This window comes from Falco biarmicus, chromosome 6 (assembly GCF_023638135.1).
Source record: "Falco biarmicus isolate bFalBia1 chromosome 6, bFalBia1.pri, whole genome shotgun sequence".
NCBI lineage: Eukaryota > Metazoa > Chordata > Aves > Falconiformes > Falconidae > Falco > Falco biarmicus.
In genome coordinates, this window is record NC_079293.1 from 89,276,037 (window position 1) to 89,303,225 (window position 27,189).

Consider the following 27,189-nt stretch of genomic DNA (forward strand, 5'->3'; position numbering starts at 1 on the left):
TTGTGCTGGTGGGAGCCTGATCCATTGCCCAGCTGCCTTCCTCAGGGGAGAAGTCACAGAAGAGCTTCAGGAGCAACTTGCTGTAAAGCTGCTTATTTAGTGAAAGTGAAAGTGAAAGTTAAAATCAGCCTGAAGCCTGGAGGAAGGCAGCAGCCATCACCTGGAGGTGCTGCGATGGAGATGCAATGGAGGTGCTGCGGTGGGGGTGCTGCGATGCGGGTACTGTGATGGAGATGCATGGGGGTGCTGTGGTGAGGGTGCTGCAGTGGGGGTGCTCCGATGGAGATGCTGCGGTGGGGGTGCTGTGATGAGGGTGCTGCGGTGGGGGTGCTGCAGTGGGGGTGCTGCGATGGGGGCACTGTGATGGGGGTGCTGTGATGGGGGTGCTGCAATTGGGGTGCAATGGAGGAGCGATGGGGGTGCTGTGATGGAGATGCAGTGGGGGTGCTGCGGTGAGGGTGTTACGATGGGGGTGCTGTGATGGGGTGCTGCAATGGGGGTGCTGCGATGGGGGCACTATGATAGAGATGCAATGGGGGTGCTGCAGTAGGGGTGCTGCGATGGAAGCGCTGCAATTCGGGTGCTGCAATGGGGGTGCTGCGATGGGGGTGCAATGGAGGCGCTGCAATTGGGGTGCTGCGATGGAGTGTTGTGATGGGGGTGCTGCGATGGGGGTGCTGCTGCAGCCCCCGTGCCCAGGTGCCCATCGCTGAAAGGCAGCCCTGGGCCAGCACAATCCCCCCAGCACCACTCAGTCCAGCAGCTGAGCTCAGACAGCACCTACTGGCACCTCCCGTGTGCTGCTGCGGGGGGTGTTGGCCCAGGCCGGGAAGCCGTGACAAACCCGACCTTCCCAGACTGCCGTGGATGTCCTGCTCATTTTCCTGGGAGAGGAGAGCTACCCTGGGGCAAGCTGTATTAGGGAAGGGAGGGACTCTTGCAGGGGACCAGGGAAGGGGATGCTGGTGCCAAGGGAGTGCCTTGAGTGGAGATGGGGGCAAGAAACAAGGGTAAAACAAAAGAAAAAAATAAAGAGAAAATAAAGAGAATAGGAAAAAAAGAAAAGAAGAGGAGAAAAGAGAGATAATAGGAAAAAAAAAGAAAAGAAAAAGAGAAAAAAAGAAAAAGAAAACAAAAGGAAAAGGGGGGGAAAGGTGGGTGGGAAGGAGGGGAAGAGGGAGGAAAGGAGGGGGAAAGGAAAAAAAAGTCTACAGGTACTAGCAAGGAACAAACTGGAGGTCATCACTGCCTCAGCTCTGCATGCAGGGCCATTCTGTACCCCTCAAGCCCCAGTTCAGACAGCCTTTCAAGGCGCAGAACATTTAAGTCCATAATTTTTCTTTTTTCACCAAGTTTTACGTGGCACTGAGGAAAAAAACCCACCACATCTCTTTCATTCTTGGCTGCAGCATTTTAAATCAGAAAGGAAGAGGAGGTGCAGTTTCTATCTGTCCGCCTTCAGGCACCCCCAGTGCAAACCCTGGCACCAATGCTTGTAACTCCTGACAGTCGTGACTGTCACAACAGCCAGAGAAACAGACCAAGACCCCTGCAGCTGTGGGGCTCCACAGCACAAACCTGAAAAAGCCCCCAGGGCACCCATAGGTCCTAACGGCCCTGAGCAGCCTCAGCTGGGACCCACACCCACGCCCCTGCCCAGCAGCTCCATTGCAGCTCAGCCTTGGGCTGCCTTGCAGGTGGGTTGGGTTGGTCCTTTTGGGGTGGTCCTTAGGTTGCCTGCAGCCCCGGCCTTGGAGCACCCTTTTGTTGTGCCTGGGGCTGCTGTGAGGAGCTGCTGCTGGCACCCAGCTCTGCTCTGTGTGCCTGCTGGGGTCTCCGTGCCCCCCTTTGGGGGCAGTGCTGCTCCCTGAGAAAGGCAAGTGCTCTTGTTACTCTTCCATTTCTTGTCCCTCGGTAGCTATCTCCTCCAGGGTTTTTCAACAGAAGTTCTTGTTATATGTATGTATATTTTCCCCTGCTTATATTTGTCTCAGAAGCGACCTCATCTAACATTTTCCTCAGGGGAACAGGTCTGCATTTATGACCATAAACTGATTTATCTGCTCATAAGAAGATGGTGCAGCCTACTGAGCCACCCTCTGATCGAGGCTTGTCAGGAACCCCTGCTTGCCGGCCACAGGGCTCCTGAGCCTGCTCGCCTCCTTGCTGTCTGCAGGTTTCTGCTTACAAGCTGGTTTTTGCTTGTGAAGACTCAAGCCCACTGATTTTATTTTTTTAAAAATATGTATATTCCTTTTCTGTTCTCAGGATGGTCTCACGGCTTTTCTGAAGTGCTGCGGAGGAAATCGCTTCACTGAAGCATCTCTGCAAACTGCTGACTGATGATGAAATCTTGCTGGGAAGGAGCAATTTTGAGCAACAAGCCCTAGCCTTCTCCAAGGCGTGCAGCCACCCGGGCGGTGGAGCTGGGACGCCGTAGCACTCGTCCTGCTGCTGTGGTCAGAGCTATTTTCCAAGCACTTTTATTTTAAGACACCACGGACTTTGGGGCCCAAGTCTGACTTTTGTTGAGGGTTGGAAGGGCAGGAGTGTAGCAGGGCTGGCCTGGTGCTGTGCACCCAGAGGTCTGAGTAAACCACTAGGACCTGCAGAGATCCCACTGCATCTCTGGGTAGCCTTATGCTGATGGTCAGGATGATAGAAGTAGGGGAGCTGGTGTGGACTTTGAGGGGGGTTGATTGGTTTTAAATACTGATTTCCTTTCCTGTTGAGTGTAGGGGTTGACGTATAAAACACCTGGCAGGTGGATCTGCCTTTGGAAGCAGAGCATGCTCAGTGTGGTGTGTGTAGGGAATGAGCCCATGGCATAATGGCTTTTAATGTTGATGAGTTTTATGAAGTGATTGTGATGCCTCTTCCTTGAAACACTTCTGCTCACTGTTGTAGGGGGTGTATTGCAAAAGAAGGTTTCACTGCTGTGTCCTATCACCCAGGGCTGCTCTTGCATGAATCCTGCTGAGTGAGGGATGTGTTCCTTGAAAACACTTACCTGCCTGGGGAGCACATCTCTGCCCCGATAGTTTTCTCTGGTTGGGCAAGTGCCCTGTTTATGGTGAGTAAAATCAGAGGAGATTTACAGCCCACACTGATATAATGTGATCCAGCCATGACAGACAGTCCTTTTGTCATCACGAAGGATGGATCTAGTTGTTAGTACTATATTTTATTACAGTAACAGGCAGGTTTGAACTGCACTTGTGAAGGATGGATGTGTTAGGAAGGAAAACACTGGAGCTGTTGTGGCTCACTGTTGTGTTAAGGAAAACTGTCTTGCACGTCACATGTGGGCTATTTTACACAGCAGAAAAAACCCAACCCTTGCTGTCGGGGTTTGCTCTTTTCAGGGTGCATTTCCTAATTTTAGAGGTGGAATTCATGCGTTCTGCTTCTCACATTGTTGGTGAGGTCTCTGAGAAAGCATCTGTGGTCAGAGCAAGTCTTTGCAACTAGTACTAGCCCTGCTTCTCCTCAACTCCCAGTTGCTCACAGACAGTTGTTCAAAGTGGGTCTTACATCTGCTGTTGTTTATACACAGGAGCTTTGCAGGGCCATGTGGTAGAGTGGCAGATTATACAGTTTATAAATAATCTGGCTGCAGTTATAGCCTTTCTGTGTCTTTAAATATATATTTATATATATGCACACTTGGTGAGAATGATACTGTGTAGATCTATGTGACCTGACTGTCACTTCCACAGACTTTAAAACAAAATAAGTGATGTTATGCTTCAACTTGAGTGACAGTCCGAGCCCCTAATGCTGGTGAGAGGTGTGGAGACTGACAGCCAGCCCCCCATATGATGCCTGGCCCCCGCTACATGCCAGCAAGGTGCCTTAGACCGAGAGTCCCGAAGCCCTGTGCTGGTGGCACGTTGGGATGCCTGGAAGCTGCAGCGGTCAGGCACGAGAGCAAGCCTGCAGTGATGGCTCTACCAAGGCTTGCGGATTCTGACTGTTGGCAAGCCTCGACAGAATAACCAGATTAAAACTGTTAACACCATAGCTTTCCCTAAAACTTAATTAGTAGGAAGGAAGAAAAGGAGGACGGGCAGGCCCTGCTTTGAAAGTTGAGTTGCAAAAAGTAACACCACAATAACCCTGAAGAGTGTTTGGACTAAGGCAATGTAGGTGTTTGGTGTTCAGTGGAAAATATGGTGAGAGGCTGATGTTGCAGAGCTGACGGTGCCTCTCCAAGGAGCGCAGGGCTGGGATACTCAGAGGCTTTTTCTGACAATCTCATCATCAATCAGCCCTTGTCAATTTGCTGCCAGTGGGTTTCAAAAAGGGGTGGTTGATTTTACTGCTGACCCTTCTGAACGCCTGTTCTTTAGACACCTCCTGATGTTACCCAAGGGAGGAATTCCAGTCCCTCCAAAAAACAAGCTTTCTTCTAAGGCACCTCAAGCATCCCAGGTCCAAACCAGAGGCTACCCCAAATCACCAGATGTGCTGGGGCAGATCCTCATCTACATCTGCAGGAGCAGGAGGTCTTGGGCACTGCGTGGCAGGGCCTGGGAACTCTTGTAGGTTGCAAAAAGCTGCCACGAGAAGCTGCATCTCACCTTCTTGAGGTGTAAGGCCCTTGTCTTCAGCTGGCTTTCCATGGGCACATTTGGTCTCCAGCTTGAATGAGAAAAGCAGTCTACTGCATGACCTTGGAGAGGCTTCAAAGTGCTCTGTGAGGATCTAGATATGTGCGTGTGCATACATGTCTCAAACAATAAACGCATTTACTGTAGGCAAAAATGGCAATGCTGTTTTCAGTTATGGCTTTCTTATGCTTCCTGCTAGAGCTGCCTTGCTTCACTTCTGACTTAACCAAAATTTCTTCTTTGGCTGCAGTTTTCCCTTGTTGCTGCCACTTTCCATTGTGCTTCACTTGCCTCAGGCTTAGCTTGTTTCTGAGAAGTTATAGCAGAAAGGGTCTTGCTGGTTTTGACTAACCTTAGGAGAAAACTGATGTTTTGTCTTAAATTTCTGACTGCAGTAGTGTTTGCTATGTCTAACACTTCCAGGTTCTGAAAGGCAGTCTGGAAATTCAGCTGGAGGATCGACATGCAGCAAAGGCTGTGGGGTTTTGCCTTTGAAAAGTAGTGAAATAATTCTGAGTTATAGGTTTGAAAATCCTTACATAGGAAAGGATAGAGGCTGGCAGAAACAGCCTGGAGAAATGGTCTTTTCCTTAAGAGGAAGGGGATAGGGCAATTGTGTTGAATAAGGAGAATTAGGACAGGTAAGTGGATGCACAAGCGAGGATGCAGGATGTGGAAAAGTGGGTGAGTGAAGTTTGTATGGTAACATACACAGAAGAACCAGTTAGAGGGACTGCTGTCTAAAATGTGCCACGATATACACAATTTTTCAATAACTGCATTTCCATATGGTCAGCCAAAACCTGTGTAATATGTTGCCAAGGTTGTTCCCTGCTTTGGCCCACAGAAAGTTACCAGCTTTCAGCTCGTGTTGGCTGTGCTAGGATTGCACATGGTTAAGACTTGTCTGATGTGGAGGCTTTTAACAGGAGCACGAATATTAGTGTGGATGGAAATGCATGGCTGAGCACCCCAGACAAACACAAAGGGTTCAAGGAGCGGCTTGCAACGGCCGCAAAGCCAGCTCATGCACTTCCCACAAAAAACTAGAGGACAAAGAACTAACAGAAGCCTTGGATAAGGTGACAAGTTGATGACCAATAGTACTCTACAATAACCAGCTAAAGATAACCAAAGGCTCAATTTTGCCTGAAACTCTCGAGGGGTGAGGCAGGACAGTACAAGGTCATGGTATCCACTGCTAAAGGGTGTGGAAGGTGCCACCAAAACCAGAGGAGTCCAGGTTGCACAGTGAGGCTGTGATGGTGTTATCCCATGGGCTTCCTGCTGCACACAGATGATCCTGGCCAGATGGATGCATACAGCTCTGCATGGAAGTGTTGATGGGAGAGTAGGAGTGGGTAGAACCAACTTATTGGATTATTTTTATTAAAAATCACCTTCCCTGTCTGTAAGGTCTTGCAGTGAGCTTTCTTCCACTAATTTCCCACAGTGATGGAACTAAATGTTCCATCTCTGCTAATGATTCATGTAGGAGGTGATATATATCCATGTGCTGGCATTTTATATATACTTTAGTTGCCTTTAAAAAAAAAACCCTAGATAATTAGATTGCAAAATTGCTATGTTAAAGGAGTATTCATGCTGAAGTCAGGCACTCCACTGCTGCAAATTGAAGTTGTCTGTTAAAGCTTTGTGCTGCCCTCCTGTAGGAAAGCTACTGCAATCGAAATATTTGCCATGTTTCTCATTTTCTAAGTGCTCAGCTCAAGATCCATGTTGCCCATTTGACAGCTGCATCGAATGCTGGCAATTATAGGTGACACTGCTGCATTTAAGCATATGAAGCGCCACAAAAAGTGCTATAAAGAAAATCAGGCCACCCAGGTTTCGAAGCAGGCTTTCTGCGTGAGAGGTTCTTGCTGACCTGGATGCTGCAGCTATAAAACGAAGGCAGCTCTCTGCTCTTGCCCAAGTCTGGAAAACTTGTGCTCTGACTGCAATCCAGGTGCCTTTTCTCCCTTCCTACCTGTCTCTGTCCCTGACTGTGCTGGGTGGCCACATGGGCTCTGCAAAATGGCTATCTCTAGCCACTGAGGGCTTGCAGAGGTCCGCTTCTAGTGCAAGGGGCTGCTTTCCTGGGTGCCTTTTGCTCTTGTGGAGATGGGGGGGGGTGGGGGGTGGTGTGTTGATGCTTTGCGGGTGACAGAGTGCAGAGAAAAGCTAGGCAGGAGGGTGATATTTTGACATCCATAATGATACAAAAGTGGTGCTGCCCAAGCAGAGTACTGAATGGATGTTACGGGTTGTGTGTTACTGCTACAGTGACTGAAGAAAATAAAGTTTACAGAAGGAAGATATTGGCCATATAATTGTGTCCTCATTCACCCCTGCTGAGCTCCGCTGTTGCCCTCCTCTCTGAAGGGGGGGCTGTGCAGGTGAGTGTCTGGGGTCTCGTACCCGGCAGCTCCCGCAAGCGCTGCCGTGCTGCTGCTGCAGTGCTGTGGACACTGCTGGCTCCCGGCCAGCCTGTGCAGAAGGGAAACGTGCCAAGGCATAATCAGTAAGTGAGAACATCTGGGGAGAATACTTTCTGCTTGTCTCATGAAAGTGAGCTTAGAAGCGCATTGTTGGTTTTGGTGTGTCCCCCGCTTCTTTCTCTCACAAGAGTGGGGCCCGGGTTAGTTCTGGGTTACTTAAATGCTTACAACAATGTCCTTAACATAGAACTTGGCAAAAAGGTTTGCAGAACAGTCAATGATTTTTTTTAGCATGACAGCTGCCTTAATGTGGTTGAAAGTAAGTGGGTAGTGGATCCCTATGAACCTTCTTGCTCCCTTAAACCTAGGGAAATTTCCTTGCTGCCAAAGGGTGAATCTGTTCTGTTCTCCAGCAACAAAAAGCAGACAATTCTCCTTAAAATACACAGAGGGGACTGCAGACACAGATCCTCTTCACCGTGTGCCCATCCTAGTGCCTCCGGTCGAGCCCCATCCCCTCCAGCCAGCAGCGCGGGAGGGCTAATCCCTGGTACTGAAGGCACCCGGATTAACCTGCTGCAGGATTAGGATGCTTGAGCTGTTGTTAGGAGATTAATACATTTGGTTGTCAACATTTGCTGAACTTGGCCTGAAAATTATTTCCAGTGAGGTCGCTGCCCCTTGGGCACAGCTTGCCTGGCACGTTAGGAAAGGCTATGGTTAAAGCAAGAGGCTGCAAGGGTTAAATGGGAGCTCTGAGCATGCAAGGATGCGTTTTGGGTTTAAACCAGACATTGCTGATGGGGGCAAAAAGGCTTTGGTGGTCTCATCTGTTGCTGCTGAGCTCTTGCCTGGCCAGGGAGGTGGTCGGGTCGGTGGGGGTGCCTGTCTTGCGGTTTGGTGCAGGTGAGGGCATGCAGCATGCTACCTTAGCCCGGGTGTCAAGCCCTTCTGCTTTTCACAGGCTCTTTTATTTTGGGTCACTTGGCTGGAAGCAAATGTAGCCACTATCCTGGCACTAGTTTTGTTCACCTATTTGTGCTGATGTCCAGATAAGAGAGAAACAGCTCTGTCCTAGGTGACATTAGAGCTTTCCTTGGTGAGGAAAAGTGGCTTTTTGGTACTTTGCTTTCTGGAGTTTCCCGCTGATGACAGCATGTGCCATGAAGCTGGTGAGCTGCCCACAAATGAACTTGTCTCAGTTCCTGCATGGTGCAAAATGAGTTTATTTTAAGGGCAGGGCCTCCGCAGCAGTAGGTACCTGTGGGGAGAAAGCAATTGGCTTCCACTTTCTGTGCTGGAACTCAAGCTGTCTGTCCTTGGAGTGTCTTATTTCAGCTGCTAGCAGGAGAATTCATCTTTTAAAACAAACAAAAAAAAAATGAAACAACAAAACTTCCTTTTGTCAGCACAGTGTTAATTCCAGCACAAAGTCTGCTCATGCTAGCTCAGCACCTTGTAAATGCTTACACAGCTTTCTAGTGCACGGGGTAGTGATAGTGGAGCTGTGGTCCCATTGCAGCTGGTCCCACTATTGTGTGTGGACTGGTGCCTGGGGTGCACTGATGCCAGTGGAACACACCATAGTGCTGCAGGGAGTGTGCGTGGGGAGGGATGGGCATGGCAGATCCTTGAAAAGCAATTCTTTTTCCCTTTTTCTTCTCTGGGAAATCACAAATGAGGGCTCTAAAGACAGACCTGTCTTTAAAGGTTTTTGGTGATACAGGGAATATGTGTATATTCCTCTTATCAGTGGGAAACTGCCATGATGGTAAAATAACTGTTGGAGTGAAACAGTTCCCAGCTATTGTGACCCAGGTGGATAAAACTTGCATCTGCTTCAAAGCAGCTTGTCTTGAAAAGTGAAACACCGGCTGCGGGGTGGAAATGGTTCCAATTATTTCATTCAGCCCTGTGCCTGAGCATCTTGATTTCAAGACACCCTTCCAGGATGTGGGTCAGGGCGTGCTCCCCTCTGCGCATACCAGTGCTGGCAGCGGCTGGTGGCTGGAATGTCTGTATGGCATTTGTCACACACCTGACAATATCATTTTTCTTCCTCAATGGGCCAGCGAGGATATTCAATGGAGATTCCCACGTGGAAGACAGAAGTCTGAAAGGCCCTTTGGCGAAGGGACACTAGACAGGTAGGGCATTTCCCTAAACGCTCGCTCCGTTTGACATGGGTATCCCCGAGCGGGGGCTGTGCCAAGCAGTCCCATCCTGGCAGAGCTGTGCAGCCCAGCAAAGCAAGGGCTGTTGGGTTTTAACACATTTATAAGCACTAAGTACATTCCTCTGTATCCTACCAACATTCTTTAGGGAATTTCTGTAAAGCTGCATGATAAAATAATTTTGAATATTTTATCCAAGGCCTGTGTCACAATTTATTCTGAAAAAAAGAACTTTTGAAACCCAGAATGTGGGCTTAGAGCTTCTGCCTGGCTTACTGCAGTGCAAGGACAAGGCTACTGCTGTGGTGGCATCGCTCCCAGCCGTCTCGCTGCAACAAGGCAGATGCATTAAGAAATAACCAGCAAGAACACAGGACAGAAAAAGGTGCATGGGTTCTCCCACGTGCAGAAATTACCCTGGGTTTGGGTCAGCGCGGACCTAGCTGGCCAGCTGTGCCTAACAGGTGTATGTAACATGGCTGTCTAAGTGATGAATTTCAGACTACCCATTTGATGGATGAAAATGTCCGATACTCTGCTTGAGGTTGTTTGGGCTATCTGAATAAAAACATCTGTATGCGTATACACACTACGTAAGTGGCCCATGAATAAGATGTGATCCAGTGTGAAAAAAGTGCATTGTGGATGTTAATATACTAGGAGTAGAGGGCCATACTATGGATGTATCTGTCAGGCTTGTATTTCAGCCCGTGCTTGGTGTAACAGTGCTTATAAACGTGTAACCTGAAGGTGGCTTCTAGGAGATGGGGGGGGGGGGGGGGGGGGGGCGGGTGTCACAGCGTGCATATCTGGGGGGTGCACAAAACAAAAACAGGAGGAAAAGATGCTCACTCCACCAAACCATGAGGTCAGGCCTTAGTTTTCTTCAGGGAACTGGTTATGTACAAGCAGGTTTTGTTTGTGATCAGTGTGGGGCACAACACGTTGTCTGGCTGATGTGAAATTATCACGCGTAAGCCGCTGGTTTCCCCACCAGATACCATCGAAGGGCGGACCTCAGACCCACGCTGATAAGGTAGGCAGTGACAGCGCTGGCGGGGTGCCCTGTCCTACCTCCCAGCTGGCAAACCCAAGTTCATGTCGGCTTTGTACCCCTATCCCAGGTTCCTCGGAAGCCCCAGCAGGGTCCGTCCCCAGCCCAGTGATGGTGCTTCCAGTGGGTGAGGCCAGAGGCTTGTTTAGTCACTGCCTTTATGTTGATGAGAGCCCAGCAAGGCTGCCCGCCTGTAGGCACTGCAGTTGCACAAGATAAATGATATTTTGATGCTGAAGCATATTTTTAGTTGGCTGTAACAGTTTAAATTTGAGGGGGAAATACATAAAGTGAAAAGAGGGGATGTGGTGAGACTGGAGAGGTGCAGGTGGAGACTGATGAGCCAGTGTGGCTGCTCTGACTCCGTGGGACTGGCTTGCAGGGAGGGACGGGATCCTTTCCTATATCTGAACAAAAATTTACTTGTGCAATATGCTTGAACCCAATCTCGTTGGGGGGAAACAAAAATAATCCTAGAGAAGTCTATTTGGCACTTCAGGTTTGGGGTCATTTTATCACCTATACTTCCCTGATGGTTCTGATGTTGGGAAGGTTTTCCCAGGGGTTTCTAGAGTCCATCAGAGTTAGGAATTACTTAAAGGCTATTTCTGAGGGCAGATTTGTGGATTTTCAATGGAGTATGCACAGCCTGCAAGGAACAGATGTGAGGTATCAATACACAGGATTACTATACATGCGCTTGCCATGCAAGAGAAGCTACTTGTGTCTTGCAACATCTAACGCTATAAAAAAATATAAAAGAGGGCTGCAGCTTCCAGCTCCCTCTGGGGCTGTGGGAAGGTCTGTTATTGCTCACAGGACCCAGAGCTCACCGTGTCTTGCATCTCCAGCTTCCCCAGGCCCCGGCTGTCCCCTCTCCCACCCTGGCTCCCATTGTGCGATGCCTTTGGCACGAGAGGGCTGGGTTTCCCTCCTCCTGGTGGAGCTGGGAAGCACAAAGCAGGCGAGAGCACGCACCCACGCGCTATTGTCTGCCAGCAAGCTGGGAGCGTGCATTGCTCTGCTCCAGCTGTTATAAAAGTCCCTCGTTAAGTAATCGCGTTTCTCTTGCATAAGTGCTTGTTTTTGGGAGGCTTCAGCCAACTGGAGGCTGCGGCTCAGATGGAAAGCATGCCAAACTACTGTGATTATCTTTTTTTTTGAATAAATATTGCATGGTTATTTATCTGCTGTGAGTTGTATAAAATCTCTTTAGATAAGGCTGAGCGGCAGAGCCTCCCCGGCGCTGGTGGTAGCTGAACTACAGCTGCAAGGCACTGCCAAAAAGCCCTCCTGGATCTTTGTGAGTAATATTTCTGATTCCTCTAAAGGGTGGTTGTGGCTGAAACTGCAGGCAAGGAAATATTGCGGATGATAAATTAGAGGGAGGCAGGAGGTGAGAGACAGTCTTGAAATCACTGACCGGTTTGAAAAGGCAGCTTTCCTCCTGGGCTTCCGTAAGCAGGCGTGGGCTTCTCCCAAGTGTGTAATCAAGTCTCTCCCAAATATGCTAATAAAACAGAAATGTGTTGAATTCAATTACAGGGCTGTCAGGAGGACGTAGATTTGGCCTGACAGTGAGATCCACTAGTCCCATGTCCTGGTTTGGAGTGGCCAAAAGGCAGTGTTCAAGGAACAGATATAAGAATAGGACAAGTGATGTTTCCTCTCCTGCATTTTCCTGGCTTTCCAAAATCTGCAAGGCAGTTATTTCCGGAGTCAGAAATTATATCTTTAATAGTACAAGTAGATTTTTCTTTTCAGAATTTCAGTCATTTGTTGAAGATACTTTGTTTTGGGATGTGACTGACATAAGCCTAATAGGGATTTGATAGCTGGAGTTAAATGAGCTCTTTCACGTAGGATTTTAATTTTAGAAAAAGGGTGATTTTTCTGTGTAGATGTAACGGGAAAGGGAAAAGCTTGTATGGATTTACAGAGAATGGCACCTCCCCTCCCATTTCCTTGTGAAGTGTCTACTTGCAGCTTGGTCCATGAACAAAGCCTGGAACTATAAACTGTGCACTGAAGTGGGAGCTGGAATTTTAGCCCAATGCCGAGTGCCTTGGAGCAGCTCGGTTGTTATTCCTGCCAACTCTGGAAGGCATTGAAGTGCCATTGCATAGAGAAGACAGCTCAAGTGCTGAGCTGCGAGGGGAAATAAAGCTGTTGGCTATAGTGTGCATGCACATATGCTTACTCTTATAGGTGGCACAAAATTCTTCCTTGACAGAGCAAATGCTGGACTAATGGAGAAAGCTTGAGAGAGCTCAAGTCACTACTTACAATCCTTGAAAAAAACATAGTATGTAGCTTTTACAATCTATAAAGTTCTTGAGACCTGCTAAAGCATTAAATCTCATTTGCAGCCAGCAGACGAGGAGGTAATACCACCATGAAAAGATATTATTCTGTAGGAGTTACAGGATTAGAGATGTAAATGAAAAGCTGTATTGAACTAAAAGGCACTCAGCTGCAAAGCCAAGACTTTGGGAAGGAAATGTGAAAACATTAAAGTGGGCAAAATTGATAGGCCTGCTGGCTTCAGTAAAACTGCAGTGGTGATGGCAGATAAGTTTTACACGTCCTCACTTATTATTTAGACCTTGAAACCTTTGGAATACATCCATAGGCAAACCTGAGCAACGCCTCTTGTACTGTGCTGGTAAGGGAAGGGTGGTGGCAGAGCAGGGCTAGCTGGGCACCCCATGGTTTCCCGCAGCATTCCCGCAACCTGGCAAGGCTACTCTGCTTCTGTGGGTCAGGGCCATCCAGAACCTGGGCAGCCCCCCCAGATGTTTGCTTTCCATCTGAAACTTGGATGGGGGTTCTTTAGCCATTACTGGTAGGGGCTGGTAGAGGTCGTTAACAGGATCTGAGGCACTAAGACAAGTTTTTCCCCCAGATCATTGGATAACTTCATGGATCTGGAGAGTTTTCAGCTGTAAAAACCTGTGAGAGACTATCAAAGATACTACTAAAGATACTAAAGAAATCCTTGAGCTGCTGAAGAGTGTTCTGGGGAAGTATCAGTTGCTTGCCCTGGTTCTGGGCTGCTGGCACTGACTGTTGTCAGGAAGATGCTGGTTCAAAGAAAGATGCTCCTAGCTCAGGCAAGGCCTCTTCAGTCATTACGGAAACACCACAAATAAAAGTCGGCAGTCAAACCTGGGGTATTTACAATGTTATTTCGAAAACAGTCCCTGCGATATGGAACGAACCCAGGCACACATTAGGACAGGCAAACAATACCTCTGGTTTGTTGCAGGGTAAGATGGATGCTATACACAAGCCGAAGATTCTGGTGATGTTTCTGTCTCTGGCTACTTTCACAGTCATGGTGATACTGAATGCTGGAAATGCCACTGGGGCATTCAAAGGTAAGGCAGGCAAATCGTCTTTGTTAGAGGTGGGTTCCATGCATTAATCATTTAACGATATGAAGTGCCTTAGATGGGTAGATCTGTTACCTCGTTGCTTCTCTAAATACACCCTGATCTGTGGAAGGTGGAGGTAGCTGGTGCATCTTCCACGTGTTACAGCCAGGTGCCTGAGCCCTGCCCAATCCCTTGAAATCCAAAGAAATGGTCCTGTTCCCGGTGAACCTGGATCCAGCGGAGGGCGAAAGGCAGACTTTGCGTACGCTGCCTTGGTGGAAGCTGTTCAGGCAGCTGCAGTGGGTTTCAGGAGGGCAGGGGTGCTGGGTTGGATACTACCCAGCTGAATCTGTCAGGAATGGGTATTGTGCTCCTCCCTGGCTCTGTAGGAGAGGGAAGGCCCTTAGGGTTCCCCACAGGGACAGTGATCCCGTAATGGGTGTTCAAAGGCAAGCTAACTGCAGCACGTGGCTTGATTTAACCTAGGGCATCCTGTCGTCTCCCTCAGATCCACTGAAGGGTGGACGACTGCAGGGTGAGGGAAAACAGTCTTTCCCCATCCTTGGTATGTAGTAACACTTTTGCCTGCAATAACATTCATCCACTGCAGGTCTGTTCAGGACAACCCCTGGAAACATCTCAGCCAAGTACAACACTGACTTCACCCCAGCTGGTTGGACTTTCCTCATCTGGAATGTCATCTATGCCTGGCAGCTTGCCTGGCTTCTCTACGCCTTGTCAGGGATCTGTCGAAGGTATTTTCCCTGCTTACAGTATAAATGAGGCTCTTCCCTGCTGTAGCTCAGCCTTACCCACTTTTCTGGGTTTTCTAGTCCGAGTAAGTCCCCTGTCCTTCCTCTTGACATGGCACACCAAAGCTCTGCTGCTGGAGCATATCTGAGGCTCAGCATCCAAAGCTGGGAAGCAGTTTGGAGGTGCAGGAACTGCTCTAACGTGTGGACAGGTTACCAAGCACACAAACTGTTCCTTGAGGTCTGGTTTCCGCTGATTCATGTCATCTGGCAGAGCTACCCAGTAGCTGTGCTCACCTGCTTCTAGATGTTGAGAATGCACAGAGGCGAAATCGATTAATTATAGAGCGAATGCTTTGAGTTTATGTTCTGTCAGAGAACTGACATTGGGAAGTCTCGGGTCACTGAACCGGGCTTGAAGCTTTTCCTGAGGCTATGGGATTGATAACTGCGCACGCAGTACCGTGCAGTATCTGCAGTATCCTGTGCTGCCTTCTGTGGGATAGACTGACATGGCAGCTCTGCTGCCGAGGGGGACTAGGGACCTGCTTAGCTTGAGTCTCGTGCATTTGATGATTTCATGTGACTTATAAGAAGTTGCTCAGTTGATACTGGCCAACACTGAAGGCTGAGGGAAGAACGATGTATATGTTTGTCCAGAAGTAACAAAGTCCATATACATGTATGTGCACACACACAATACATACATACACATGCTATGATCCCATAAGCCTTTTCCCCTGGGAGCTGGACCAAAACCCATGACCATGACACTGCTACTCCTACCAGCGGCACAAGCTTTGCAGCATCTGTGGAGCAGCCCTTGGTACCCATTAAATCCATGGTGGTGCAGAGACCAGCAAGAAGTTCCATACTGTGGGACAGCACCCTGATGGGGAAAGCTGCAGCGTCTCTGCATCAGAAGGGTGCAGAGCAGAAACAGTCTGGTTTAAGCTGAAATATTGAACTCTGATGTAGAGTCCCTGTCAGCATGAGGAAAATGAGTCCAGGGAAGCTTAGTCAATGCAGGCATTGTTTTTTCTTTCTCTGTATCCATTTTTTCCTGGCAGGAATGAACTTGGATGTGTCTACATAAAGCCAGACTTGCTGCCAATACCTTTTTATGTGGTGTGGATTCTGAATAATGGCCTCAATGTTGGATGGCTTTTCCTGTGGGACCGAGAGTAAGTGGACTTTTGTTACAAATGCTTCCCAACCCTCCTGCTGGGGCTGCCCCAATGCTCCATTTTGCCCATTCCCCTATGTGTGAACACTTAATCATACCTGTAAAACCCTACGGCAGGCCTTGGCAACAGGTAGCCTTCAAAAATTTGGGGTATTTACACCATGTTGTCATCTTGCCTGTGAGGTGGGTCAGTTATTGAAGCCCAAGATCTCCTCGAAGCTGCTGTTCTTCCATGATTTTTCCTCCGCAGGTAAGACAGGAGCCATGCCTCTTCATAAATACAGTTAAGCTCCTTGCCTTGGATTGTTTGCTTAATCATGGTCACATGAAGGGCTTTTAATAGCACCACTGTCAAGGGGTGAAGAAATCAGTTGCAGTCGGGAAAACAGCTTTGTGATTAACAGAGTAAAAGAGTAGTATGTCAAAATGAGGGCTACGCATAGCGATTACCTTAATTAAAGGCCGATTGACTTAAAGACAGTAAAGGCTAAACGCTAAAGCTGTGAATGAAGGCATTGTGACACCACTGAAAAGTGTTTTATCTTGTGTACATGCATGTTCTTTGTCCTAGATACCTCTTCCCAGCCCTGGTGTTCCTGGCAGCCCTCACTCTGACCACGTGTGCCTCCCTCTTCATTTCACACCGAGCCCTGAGCATCCATTCCTCCTGGTTCACAAAGGGTCACAGAGCTGAGCTCTGGCTCATCCGCGTCCTAGTAGGTGGCATTTGGCAAGCTGTGCTGTTGGTATATGCTAAAAAAAAACAACCCTCTGTGCAGTGCTGAAGGTATCAAGAATGAAAGATTCAATGGCAGGAGATCAGTAAGGGAAAACTTCTGCCCTAACCTGTGCCTGCTGCAGGGGCACACAGCACAGGCTTCGTTGCATCTCTTTCCTACTGGATATCATGGGAATGATCCAGAGCAAGGTATATCCCTGCATTTCACTAGCTGCTACAGAATGAGGCTTTTGGCAAAGGATGTAAACTTCAGCCCAGACTTGTGTTTGGGTTGGAAAGAATATTTCTTATCGAGGGAGAAGCTGTTGCTAAGGGTGGCTTCTGTTGTAGCTGGTGATGTCCCTGGTATAGGACTACAAAAAGTTATAGATTTCTTTATATGGGGAAGTGTACACTGGTCAAGGTTTCAAATGCAGCTCCTTTCTGAGTTTTCCCAAAGCTTGGAAGAAAATGGCTTTATTGCTACCCCTTAGAGGAGTGGGTGTTTGTTTTTGGCAACCTGCACAGGGGAAATAAGAGAAACATAGTCATGCTCCATCATTCCCTGGTTCCCTCCTTGTGCCCCTTTCCTAGCTCAAACCTGCTCCCCCAGTCCCTGCTTCCCCATCCAGGGAGTTGGGAGGGTTTTCAGCAGAGGGGGAGCCTGTGAAGCTGGGGGGCTCTGCACAGAAAAGTTCCTACCAGCCCTGCTGGAAATGAGCCTGCATCTCTTGGCACAAACTGGGAGTGGGCTCCATTCTCTGCATCTTGTATTGTGTTTCCTGAGGCACCAGTACACAGGGGAATGGGAATAGCTGGGTTACCTGTGCTCATCCAGGAGTGACTCCAGCCCTTGCTACTGCCTGTGGCAGGTTCTGTGTAGCAAAGAGGTTTTCTGGGAGGTAGTTGGAATGCAAAAAAGCTGTTCCCTTTGCCTGTCACAGCAGCCTGCAGCGACTGGGCTGGGCGGCCAGGCAGACTGGGCGTTTTGGGTGCAAGGGGCAAAGCCCTGCTGGGGTGGCTGGGCTTTGTACAGGGAATTCTGCAGCCACCACTGGGATGGATCTCTGGGGTACTTTGGGGACTCCAAGGCTTCAGCTCCTCCCCATGCTAAGGGACTCTGCCTGCAGCTAGGTCCAGAAGGCTGGCTCTGCTGCCCAAGGACCTGTGGGTCACAAGGCAAGCAGGAATTGCCTTCACCGCCGTTGTCATCTTGTGCTGTGTGGCAGGTCCAGAACGGGCTGGCACTCTACGGAACGTGGACCGCCATTGCCACCCTGCTGAACCTGGCTGTTGTGTTGACCTACAAGTGGAACGTGTCCCACGAGACAGCAGCCACTGCTTCGCTGAGCATCCTTGCTCTTGGCCTAGTACTATGGTAAGCAGCCCCATGGGTTCCCACCAAGCCTGGAAGACCCCTTCCACCTCTTTCAAATGGGTTTGGCTACGGCCCCAGTTCATTCCTAGGCTGTCCCCGCACCAACGCTGAGTACAGAGGCCTCTGGTAAAATCCATGGCAGACAAACAGGGAGCCTGGGCAGAGGTTTCTCCTCCCCGACGCTCAGCAGTGCCATAAGCACCTGCAACGTGCCAGGGACAGATGCTGGGACCTGCATAAGCCCAGCCTGCCCTAGGTTTGCAGGTGAGGGCTTCCTACAGAACACACACGAAACATGGCTTTATTCTTTCCCTGAACTTACCCTAGAGAACTTCTTTTATTAATCTTCTGAATCTTAGTAAATGAACAAATTTGGATTTGGGTACAAACTGGCCTGCAAAAAAACCAACCCATTCTTTGTCCAATTCCTTACTTAAACTTTCCAGGGTGGGGGGGAGAATACACAGAGAAAATGCTTACTTTGGTCACTTGTTTTCTTCACAGGTTTTATCTAGAAAACTTCTTTCTTGACAAGTACGTCCACTATAACCTGACAATCTACCCAGTGGTCATAATAGCTCTGACTGGCAGCACGTGCAAGAACTTCTCATTGTCATCCCCAACGACGAATGGCATTTTTATAGGTGAATCTCTTGGACTGGTTCCAACTCCTGTAAAAGGCCACATCTTCCCTGTGTATGAGGGGCAGAAAGACAGAATTACTTCTTGTAGTGTTATTTATAAAAAGCAGAACTAGGGATTCATTAGAAGGTATTCACTTTGCAGAGCAGAGTAGGGCAGAAATCACTGTCCACGAGTGCTGGGACTGGGTTCAAACCCTGCATTGCCCCAGGTTCGCTTCCCGGTGCAATGGGTTTGCCCTGTGATTCTCCATCATCTACCTGGATCCTCTGCTGGTAACTCCATCTGAGGCAGTGCTGGGATAGAGGCTGTGGATTTCCATTTGCCCTACATTATTTGGGATCTGTATCGGAGACAGTAGTGCATACGTTTCTGACCCAAGCAGGGGTTGCATCTAAATTTCACAAAGCAAAACGCTGCGCGTGCTGCTTTCCTATGCAGAGCTCGGGCTAGCCTTAACAAGTTTTGCTGGGATTATTTGGTTGCTGCAGGCCACTGTAGCAGAGTGCAGTCACCCATGGTAAAAGGGCTTAATCCATCCGAATACTGAACAGTCGCAGTCTGGTGCAAGCTGTACCATCATGAGTAGCTGGCATGAAAGGGACCGAGCTGTGTGAATCCTGCTGCAGCACTTTGAGATGCCTACCCTCGCCTCAGGGCCGGCGGGAGGGAGCAAGTTCCCACCCTTCAGCCTTCCTGCTGCCACATACCAGTGGCTAAAGTTAATTTTTAGACTGGCACCACCATTGCGACCACTCCAGTATGCATTCCCTTTTGCTGTAAGGGCAGCTGGAGCCTGGCAGTGCCTAAAAGCACCCAGCCAGGACCCGGCAGAGCTTGTCTGTCAGGGGTCTGAGGGCACTGGAGACCCATCGCCTGATGGTTGCGGCCACCAGGAATGCTGAGGGTATGTGTGATCCCTGGTAGGCAGCTGTGTTCCTCCAGGAGGTATGTTTTTGCCAGCAAAACTTCATTCTAAGTGCTCCGGCTTGTTTGACTGGTAGGGCAAGAATGTGGTTTTCTCAAACTCATGCATGATTCTTCATAAAAAATTTAATAACACACTCCAAGAAAAAGCACCACCACCACCACCACCCCTTTTAGACATCCCTTGACCTGGAAGCATCAGGTGAGTTTGGATACCAGTGAAAGTCTGGACTTTGAAATACAACCCTGATGTTGTGCTGACACATTCTGTGTTTCTTTTCTAGTTGTCCTGCTGGCAATGACTTGCTTGATCTTTGCTGTTCGGCTGGGACTAGTCACGTGCAGACACTGTCGGAGACCACTGGAAGCATCAGAAACCCCAGACCCATCAGGCACAGTGGCCTGAGACCTCTGGTGTGTTGTGACAGATACTTCAAAGGGGGGGGGGGGGGGGGGCGGGGGGAATAATTAGGTGTCTGCTGGTCCTTCCTTCCAGTATTGATTCCCTTGTGCTTTTCTCTATTTCTTTCCATTGTAAATGCGGATGGCTTGCGTCTACAAGCCATGTTCCTTTAGATTAGCTCCTCGCGGCCCCACCTTGACTCTGCACCCTCCTGCATTAGGTTTGATTCTGGACCAGCGCAGGGATGGGCTCTCAACAGCCACTGGGCAGGCTTGTGCGAACAGATGTTCATATTCTATCCTGGAGAGTTTATTTATCTTGGAGTGCAGCTGTCAGTGAGCTGTCCCCAGGGGTGAAGGTGAGCAGTTGGTCTGGCGCTGCCTTGGCCACCGAGTGCTAGGTACCGGCAAGCCCCGGCGGTGTGAGCCCATCTGCAGGCAGGGGCTGCTCCCATTCCTGCTTCTCTTTGTGATGGGAGCAGGTACCACAGCTCTGGGGCTCTACCTTCGTGGTGTCAGCTCTGATGCTTGATGTCCAAGGGGGAGAAGAGGAGACACTGAATAATTCTGACAATTGCAAGCCCTCGAACCTCTTCCAGCTTGTTGTAGCTTCAGAAACCAAAGACATGTTTGCTTTTCAGCATGCAGTAAGGTATCTGAGTCTCTGCCCTGGTTTTCCCTGACATTCTGAGTGAAGTTGGTCACTGTCAGCACCCCTGTGGACCCACAGTAACACAGCTTTGTGCTGTTCCTGCCCCACCTGCGATCAGACAGGATCTGGGCCAGATGGGAGCACTGGGCTGCCTTTCCCTGGCTGTGCAGGGCCAGCAGCTTGCCCTGGCTGCGTGCCTCCAGCTGGGCAGGCTTTGTAGCCACTCTGGCAGGAGGCTGGGTGTACAGGTGAGGTGATACCTGATCTGGGGTAAAGCCTGCTGCTTCAAAGGAAACTTGTTGAATTTTAAAAAAAATAATAATTTGAACCGGTAGAGCGAGTTCATCCTGGATCAGCACTTTCTCATGTGGCTTCACCACTTCTGAGCTGGTGTTAGGAAGCTTAAAAGCAGATTGACTGAGTTGTTGGGCCACTGCCTCTGTTCCTGTGCCTACCCAAGAGGTGATGGTGCCTCACTGGTGTCTGGACAGTGTCTCTACATGGCAGGCGCATTCAGATGCTGAATATTTTTCAATACTATTACAAAGGTAAATTTTTCTAAAATAACACATGCTATTGTTTACACTTAAAGAGCAAAAATCAGTCTAATGTAATTTTTGTCACTCTGGTGTGTTTTCTTTTCAGATAAATCAGCTAATTCCACCACTTCTCTACTAACTCTGTAGATCTAGTGCAACTGTCCTAGCTTCTCTTTCACTTGTCCCCTGGGCTCCATGGTGACTCTGGTCCCTTGCTTGAGCCAGCTGCCCCCCTGCCCTGGGATGCTCCTGGGTACAGCTTCTCTCACCCATCACACCTTCATCAACCTTGGAGGTGAAGACTTGGACGATGCACATTCCTATGTACGACTTAAACTCCTCTGCCCAGCACCCCGTTCATTAAACTTCCATTTTATAAGCTCTGCGTCCCAAGGGCCCAGCTAGTAAACTCCCAGCAGCTTCCCTGTAAGCTGCTGCCTTTAATACAGTGGTATTAAATCCCCTGGCGTGTGGATTAAGGGGTCCAGGTGGGGTGGGCAGTTGGTGTGAGGCTGGGCAGCCTCTGATGTGCAGGAAGCTCTGGAAGGTTTGTCATCCTCCCAAGGAAGAGCTTCTGGACCAGGGCATCTGCACGGCCCTTCCACAGGACGTTACGCAAAGCCTTCAGGGCTTTTGCTGTGTCTGTGCTGGCCAAATGATGAGGAACTATATGCCACATGACACAATTAATGTATTAATTAGCTTCGAAAAGTCAACAGGGCTTCTGTAGAGGGAAGTCATGTCTCCTACTCTGAGTTCTCCAAAGTACTCAGAAAACACATAGGTAAAAGTGAACTTCTTTTATGTGGCCGCTGGCCTCTAAAAAGCTGAAGAACTATGGCATAAAAGACATCGTAGGTGATTGAAGCTGGGAAATAGAAGGGATGTTTTTCTCCAGGAAGGGAGGTTGCTGGTGGCACGTGTCATTAAGCCTAGGCTGGCTAATGTAGTCATTAAAACCCAAGAGGCAATTCAATGATGGACGATTATTTAGGACACTAAAGGAGAAGGCTGACTGGGGAATTGCAAAAAGCTGTTAGGAAACCAAAGGTGGGCAGTGCAAATGATGAATAAATAACATTGTGGGCATGTACCAAAGGATGCCTAAGGGGAAAACCAGGCTGCATGTCACCTCTTGAGTGGTGTGCTCTGAGCTGGTCCCTGCCACTTGGATGCAAGAGCTTGGAGCTATGGTAGCCAGTCCCACCCCAGTATTTCCACATGCGGCAGCAGCAAAGGCAAATTGTATCTCAGGGGTGGTTAGGAAAAGATTAAAATCGAGAATACCCTCGCCCCTCTCTAAAGCTGCTGTGCACCCACATCTTGAGGGCTGTGTGCAGTTCTGGTCCTTGTGCGTCCAGGAGGTTATTAAGAGTTTGGGAAAGGTTTGGAGAAGAGCATTGGCATCAGGAAGCAAGATGTCTCCTTGCCCACCTGTGCACCCCAGAGCTGAGCAGCTCAGGCAAGGAGGTGTGTGAGCCCCTGTCCCCGGCCACCTCGCACGTGGTGCAGGGGAGCCAGCAGCCAGAAGAGGCTTAAAGGCTTTTTGCTGAGCAGTGATGAGGTACTGCAGCAGCGCACAGTTAATCTTTTGCAGACCTCCCTGACAACTGCCCCCAAATGATTATGTTGAGCTAACCCCAGCACCTCTTTGGCCACCCATAAATAAGCTCCTGGTCCCCAAAGGCCACCCCCCAAGCACTGTCTCCCCGGAGCTGGGGCAGGCATAGGTTCCCATAGCTGTCCCAGCACACAGAACTCCGGCCAGCTTTAGGGAAAGTGGCTTTCCTCACATCTGCAGCTGGAACAGGAGCCTAAAAATACTCCCCCTGCCCCCTTTTCTTTTAGCTGGGGTGGAGAGAAACAGATGAAAAATAAATGTGAACCTTCCTCTTCCAGCCTTGGTGCTAAAGATAGCCTTGAAGATATTTATAAAGATTTTTTTTATTTCATTTTGTCTTTTTTCCTGAAATGTTTGGTTTTCATTTGTTTTCAAAACACACTGATACGTAGTTTTGCCCACAAGAGATTTTTTTTTTTTAGTTTCAGCAAAGCTGCATTTCATGAAGCTGGAAGCCTGCCAGCTTCTTAGCAAAAAATAATCAGTCCAGCATTTGTTTCCGTGAGTGATTATAGGATTTGGGTGAATTTTACCAGATTAAAATTTCTTGGAAAGCTGGTGGCCTTAAAAACCCAAAGCTTGAAAAATTATTGTCATTTCTGAAAAGGCAATCCAGGGCCCTGGCAAAATCTCATAGCCCAGCCCAGGATGCCACCCGGGTCACCTGGGCTTCCTCGCCTCCCTGGGGGGCTGGAAGATGGATGGGGCTGGCAAAGCCAGGCATGATGTGGTTCCCAGGACATGACAACATACTTTGCTTTCTAATACCAAAACTAGGTTTATACTTGTCACCCTCTGAAGGGATTTGCTCTGTGGCTAAATGGGGGCATAGGGACAAGCAAGGTGATGGATGGACCACCCCAGTGCTGAGTGCAGGGGTGCTTGGGGATGCCTCCTTCTCCTGGCTGGGGACAGCCCCTGCTCTGTGCCTGGCTGCCTGCATCTGAGGATGACCCATCAGTTCAGCAATATTTACTCCAGAGGGCTGCATCAGCTGGGCTGGGTGCTGCTGATGCTACAAGAGAGTTGTTTTCAGTAAAAAAAGGTTCCTGGGAAAATCTGATTCAGAAGAATGTTGCATGAAAGAAGTTGTGGGTCAGGACAAATATGCATTTGAACAGAGAGAGCAAATGTGTTAATTCAAAAGGAATTTTTTTAGAAAAAATAGGGTTGTGAGGCCCTGGAGCAGGCTCTCATTAAAGCCCATGTGGCTTCCAGAGAAAAACATGCCTCACTTCTTGGGTTAGGGCTCAGCCAGCTCCTCCTCAGCCACCGTGAGAGCAGCTGATTTGGGTGCTGGGACCAGGGCAGGCTTTTCTTCAAGGAGGCATTCAGTGCTCTGGGCAGGGTCCCCGGCGACCAGCCTGCCCACAGTCCCAGGGCACCACGCTCTCCTCACCATCCTCCTGGCTCCACAGCACAGCCTTTCCTGCCGGGCTCCCGAAAACCAGAGCACCCAGGCAGAGGAGACATTGTGTTGTGACCTAATTTGTTCTCGGCTTGACTAATTGAGTACTAAAACCCTCAGTACTAATTACTTTATATTAAAGCATCTATGAAATGGAATAATAAATAAATAAAACTGAGCCCGCTGGAGAGAAGAGATGTAGCATCATGTTGCAAAGCAGGATTGCTTTCCATCTGCAGTTCAAAGCAATTCTGCAAACCCATTGCCCGGCTGCAGCCAGGGGCAATGGGCAGGGCGAGATACAGTCAGCAATGCTGGGATACAGGCACAAGTGGCACTGGCCACACTGGCCACCATGACCACCAGCAGGAGAATGTGGATGAAACTCTTGCTGGTACCTTGTCACTCCTCAAGGCATCTCATCAGAGGAGCATTGGCCTTGGAGAGGAAACACAACGGGGGCTGGCTTGAAATGCGGCGGACCCGAACACTCGTCGTCTTTTTTGGTTTTGAGGGGTTTGAGGGTTGGGGCAAATCCAGCCCTCGCTGGCTGCGCCTCCCGTTCCTTATCTGTAAAGCAAAGCTGAACAGGACAAGCCTCTCTGTACAGGACTGTGAAGATCTCCAGATAAAAGCATCAAATACATATGACGATGATTAAAGGCATCAGCACCCTTTGCTATGCACACAGTCTAAACACGCTCGGGCCATCCTGGGCTCTTTGAAAACTGTTAGATGTTTTCAAGCTAAATATTTATTTTATTTGCGTAGAGCCAGGACGGCCCCCTGTCGGGACATTAGCTCAGCTCCCTCTGTCAAAGGCATCTCAGCAAAAAGTTACGGGCTCAGGCGGGACTTATGCATGGGCTGAAAACATGGGAAAAAAATGTTGGAGCAGCCCAAGAGCCTGACCCTGCTCCCGGCAGAGCTGGAACGCCAGCCAAGCATGCATCAGCCGTGTGATAGCATGATGGGCATTCCCCATTGGAAACTTTGACTCAAACCCCATGAATAGCCACACAAGGATGCTGTGTTTGCTCCCTCCTCTCTGGGGAGGAAGGGTCTTGAAGACTTTTGCCCAGACAGCTGGTAAAATGTGATGTTCAACCAACCAAGAGGGGATGTTGCCTGCTCAGGGTGGGACTCATTAGGGTTAGGGAATGCTGGAAGCAACAGTGACATTAGCTGGTGACAGTTTGTCTGCAAGTTGTTCTAATAAAAACTTGAGATTAAAAAAAAAATGGGCATTACTGGGAAGTACTTAGCTTAAGTGACCCATGGCATGAATTACTTCCAAGAGAGAAAAAAAAAAAGTGTGTGTGTGTTTGTGCCTGTGGTTGCTGTTGCTTCCCCTGGAGACAATGTGTACTTTGCCACGTGTTCTGCAGGAGCAGAATAACGGAATCATTTGCCATGAGATGCCCCCAGGGCTGAAAGGAGAGCAGAGGGGTCGAGCAGAGATGTCCAAGAGCTGTGCCAGGCTGGTACAGGAGCTCAAGCCTGGGCTTCTCGCCCCAATGCTTTACCTTAAGCCCATTAAAAATAGCATGGAGAAAACACGTGTGCTGTCACTGCTTTGGGCCACGGTCCTGGCCAAAAATGCAACCTCCTGGAAGACCCACTGTGTGTCCCCTTGTTCAGGGGGCACTTTGCCCCCTGCAGATGTGTTTCTGCTCCATCCTACTGCCCTTGGCATGAAAGAGTTCCCACCAGGTGTGGCGATGGACTTGGTATGAAAAGTCCCATTGGACAAAAGCTCATCCCAGATGCCTTTGAAGAAGACAAGAAATCGTAAGAAGACACCACCCACTGCATGCCTGATAGCAACAGCAGGTACAAAGTCATGGTCCATTCCCAGCATACCCTAATATTTTTTATCCTTTGAACTGGGTGCGCTGGAAGAGAGCAGTGGGCTGGGTTTTGCGCCTGTCTCCTGGCAGGGGCAGGAGATGGTCACCACCACAGGCACCATGTAGCCGTCGGCTGGGTCTGTGAGAGGCAGAGCAGTGGGCCTGGGGGTCCTGCTGCTCTGTAGGCTCTCTAGAGCAGAAGAGCATGATTGTCCTCGTTCACAGGAGGGTTGCATGGCTTTGCCCTGGTAGCTCAGAATAATGCAGGCGTAGCCCTGCGGTCTTCAAAGTGTGATGAGCGCTAAGGGCTCGGTCCCTGCTTTCGCATGAGATGTGAGCACCCCTTGGGTGCGAGCACCACATTGCCTTCATTTAAATGGCAAAACAAGAAAAGCAGAAACGCACAGAGAGCACACGCCAAGCACAGTGCAGGGGAGCTGTGAGGGTTGTTGAAACACAGCAACTGCTGCCAGCAGAGGCCCTGGCCACAGCACCCAGCCACACCATCCCCATCCCCAGGGCAGCCCCCTCCCACTTCCACACCAGCCGGCAAAATGCTACTTGTGGACAGGGGAGGAATTTTTACTTAATTTAATTTATTGCCACCTAACACAAACTTCTGGTCACCGGTTTGGTAATGAGGAAAAAAAAACCCTAAGCGATTATGTACTCAGGTAAACAGTGTTGCATGAGCTGTGCAGACATTGATGCATGGACTAACTGGGTGCCTGTGCGTGACTTCAGTGGGTGCTTATGCATGAGCAAAGAGGGAGCTCAGGTGTGCGCAGATTGAGCTCTAATGCATGAACTTCTCGAGCACCTACGCATGAATTAATGGTTTGCTCATGTTTGAGTTGTTTGGGTGCTCATGCATGAAGTAGTTGGGTGCTCATGCATAAATTAATTGGGTGCTTATTTGTGAACTGATGTGGCCCTCATGCATAAATTAATCATGTGTTCATGTGTTACTAGTTGGGTTCTCATGTATGAATTGAGTGCTTATGCATGAGCTACTCGGGCTCTTGTGCACAAATTAATTGGGCCCTCATGCATGGATTAGTTGGATGTTCATGCACAGATTAAATCGGTGCTTGTGCATGACCTACTCAAGCCCTTGTGCAAGGACTGATTGCCACTGACCTGCCATGGCCAGACTGGCTTAGGGCTGCATGTGTCCTCCATCACGCACTGAGCAGGCAGAGGTGTTGCACGGGGCGTTATTGCCTGATCGCTCCTTGATACCCAGGTTGGGCCCTACACACCAGTGATGCTGTGGACATTTCAACCTCTATGCAAGAAGCCACTGTCTGGATGCTTCTGACCTCTCCTTGGGAGGACACCACCCAATCTGCTTGGGGATACTGTATTTATGACGGGAAATGACAGGCATGTCATCCTTGTATATAACACTAGCCAGAAGAATGCACCCTACTCAGAATAGTCGGATGAAAAGCT

At 49.2% G+C, this 27,189-nt stretch overlaps 1 protein-coding gene across 9 annotated transcripts; it reads left to right on the top strand.

Annotated features, from left to right (window-relative positions):
* Positions 1-129: 129 nt before the first annotated feature.
* Positions 130-25,215, top strand: LOC130151726 (uncharacterized). 9 transcript variants are annotated; one of them, XM_056344358.1, is made up of 10 exons: positions 130-219; positions 2,269-2,401; positions 9,127-9,201; positions 13,551-13,662; positions 14,270-14,414; positions 15,482-15,595; positions 16,169-16,313; positions 17,545-17,693; positions 18,198-18,337; positions 19,547-20,983. In XM_056344358.1, exons 4-10 carry the CDS (start codon positions 13,557-13,559, stop codon positions 19,666-19,668), a joined length of 921 nt encoding a protein of 306 aa, XP_056200333.1. In that variant the 5' UTR covers positions 130-219; positions 2,269-2,401; positions 9,127-9,201; positions 13,551-13,556; the 3' UTR covers positions 19,669-20,983. The 9 variants fall into 9 exon arrangements, with proteins under 9 accessions (XP_056200333.1, XP_056200335.1, XP_056200336.1 ...); XM_056344360.1 differs by having other exon boundaries at positions 140-191; XM_056344363.1 differs by having other exon boundaries at positions 151-251.
* Positions 25,216-27,189: the final 1,974 nt, after the last annotated feature.

What these genes read in the sequence shown, in the direction of transcription:
- LOC130151726 (XM_056344358.1), top strand. Translation starts at nt 13,557, where the DNA reads ATGGATGCTATACACAAGCCGAAGATTCTGGTGATGTTTCTGTCTCTG. An exon ending in CTTTTCCTGTGGGACCGAGA is followed by an intron (nt 15,596 to 16,168) that starts GTAAGTGGACTT and finishes TCTTTGTCCTAG; the next exon opens with ATACCTCTTCCCAGCCCTGG. An exon ending in GACGAATGGCATTTTTATAG is followed by an intron (nt 18,338 to 19,546) that starts GTGAATCTCTTG and finishes TTTCTTTTCTAG; the next exon opens with TTGTCCTGCTGGCAATGACT.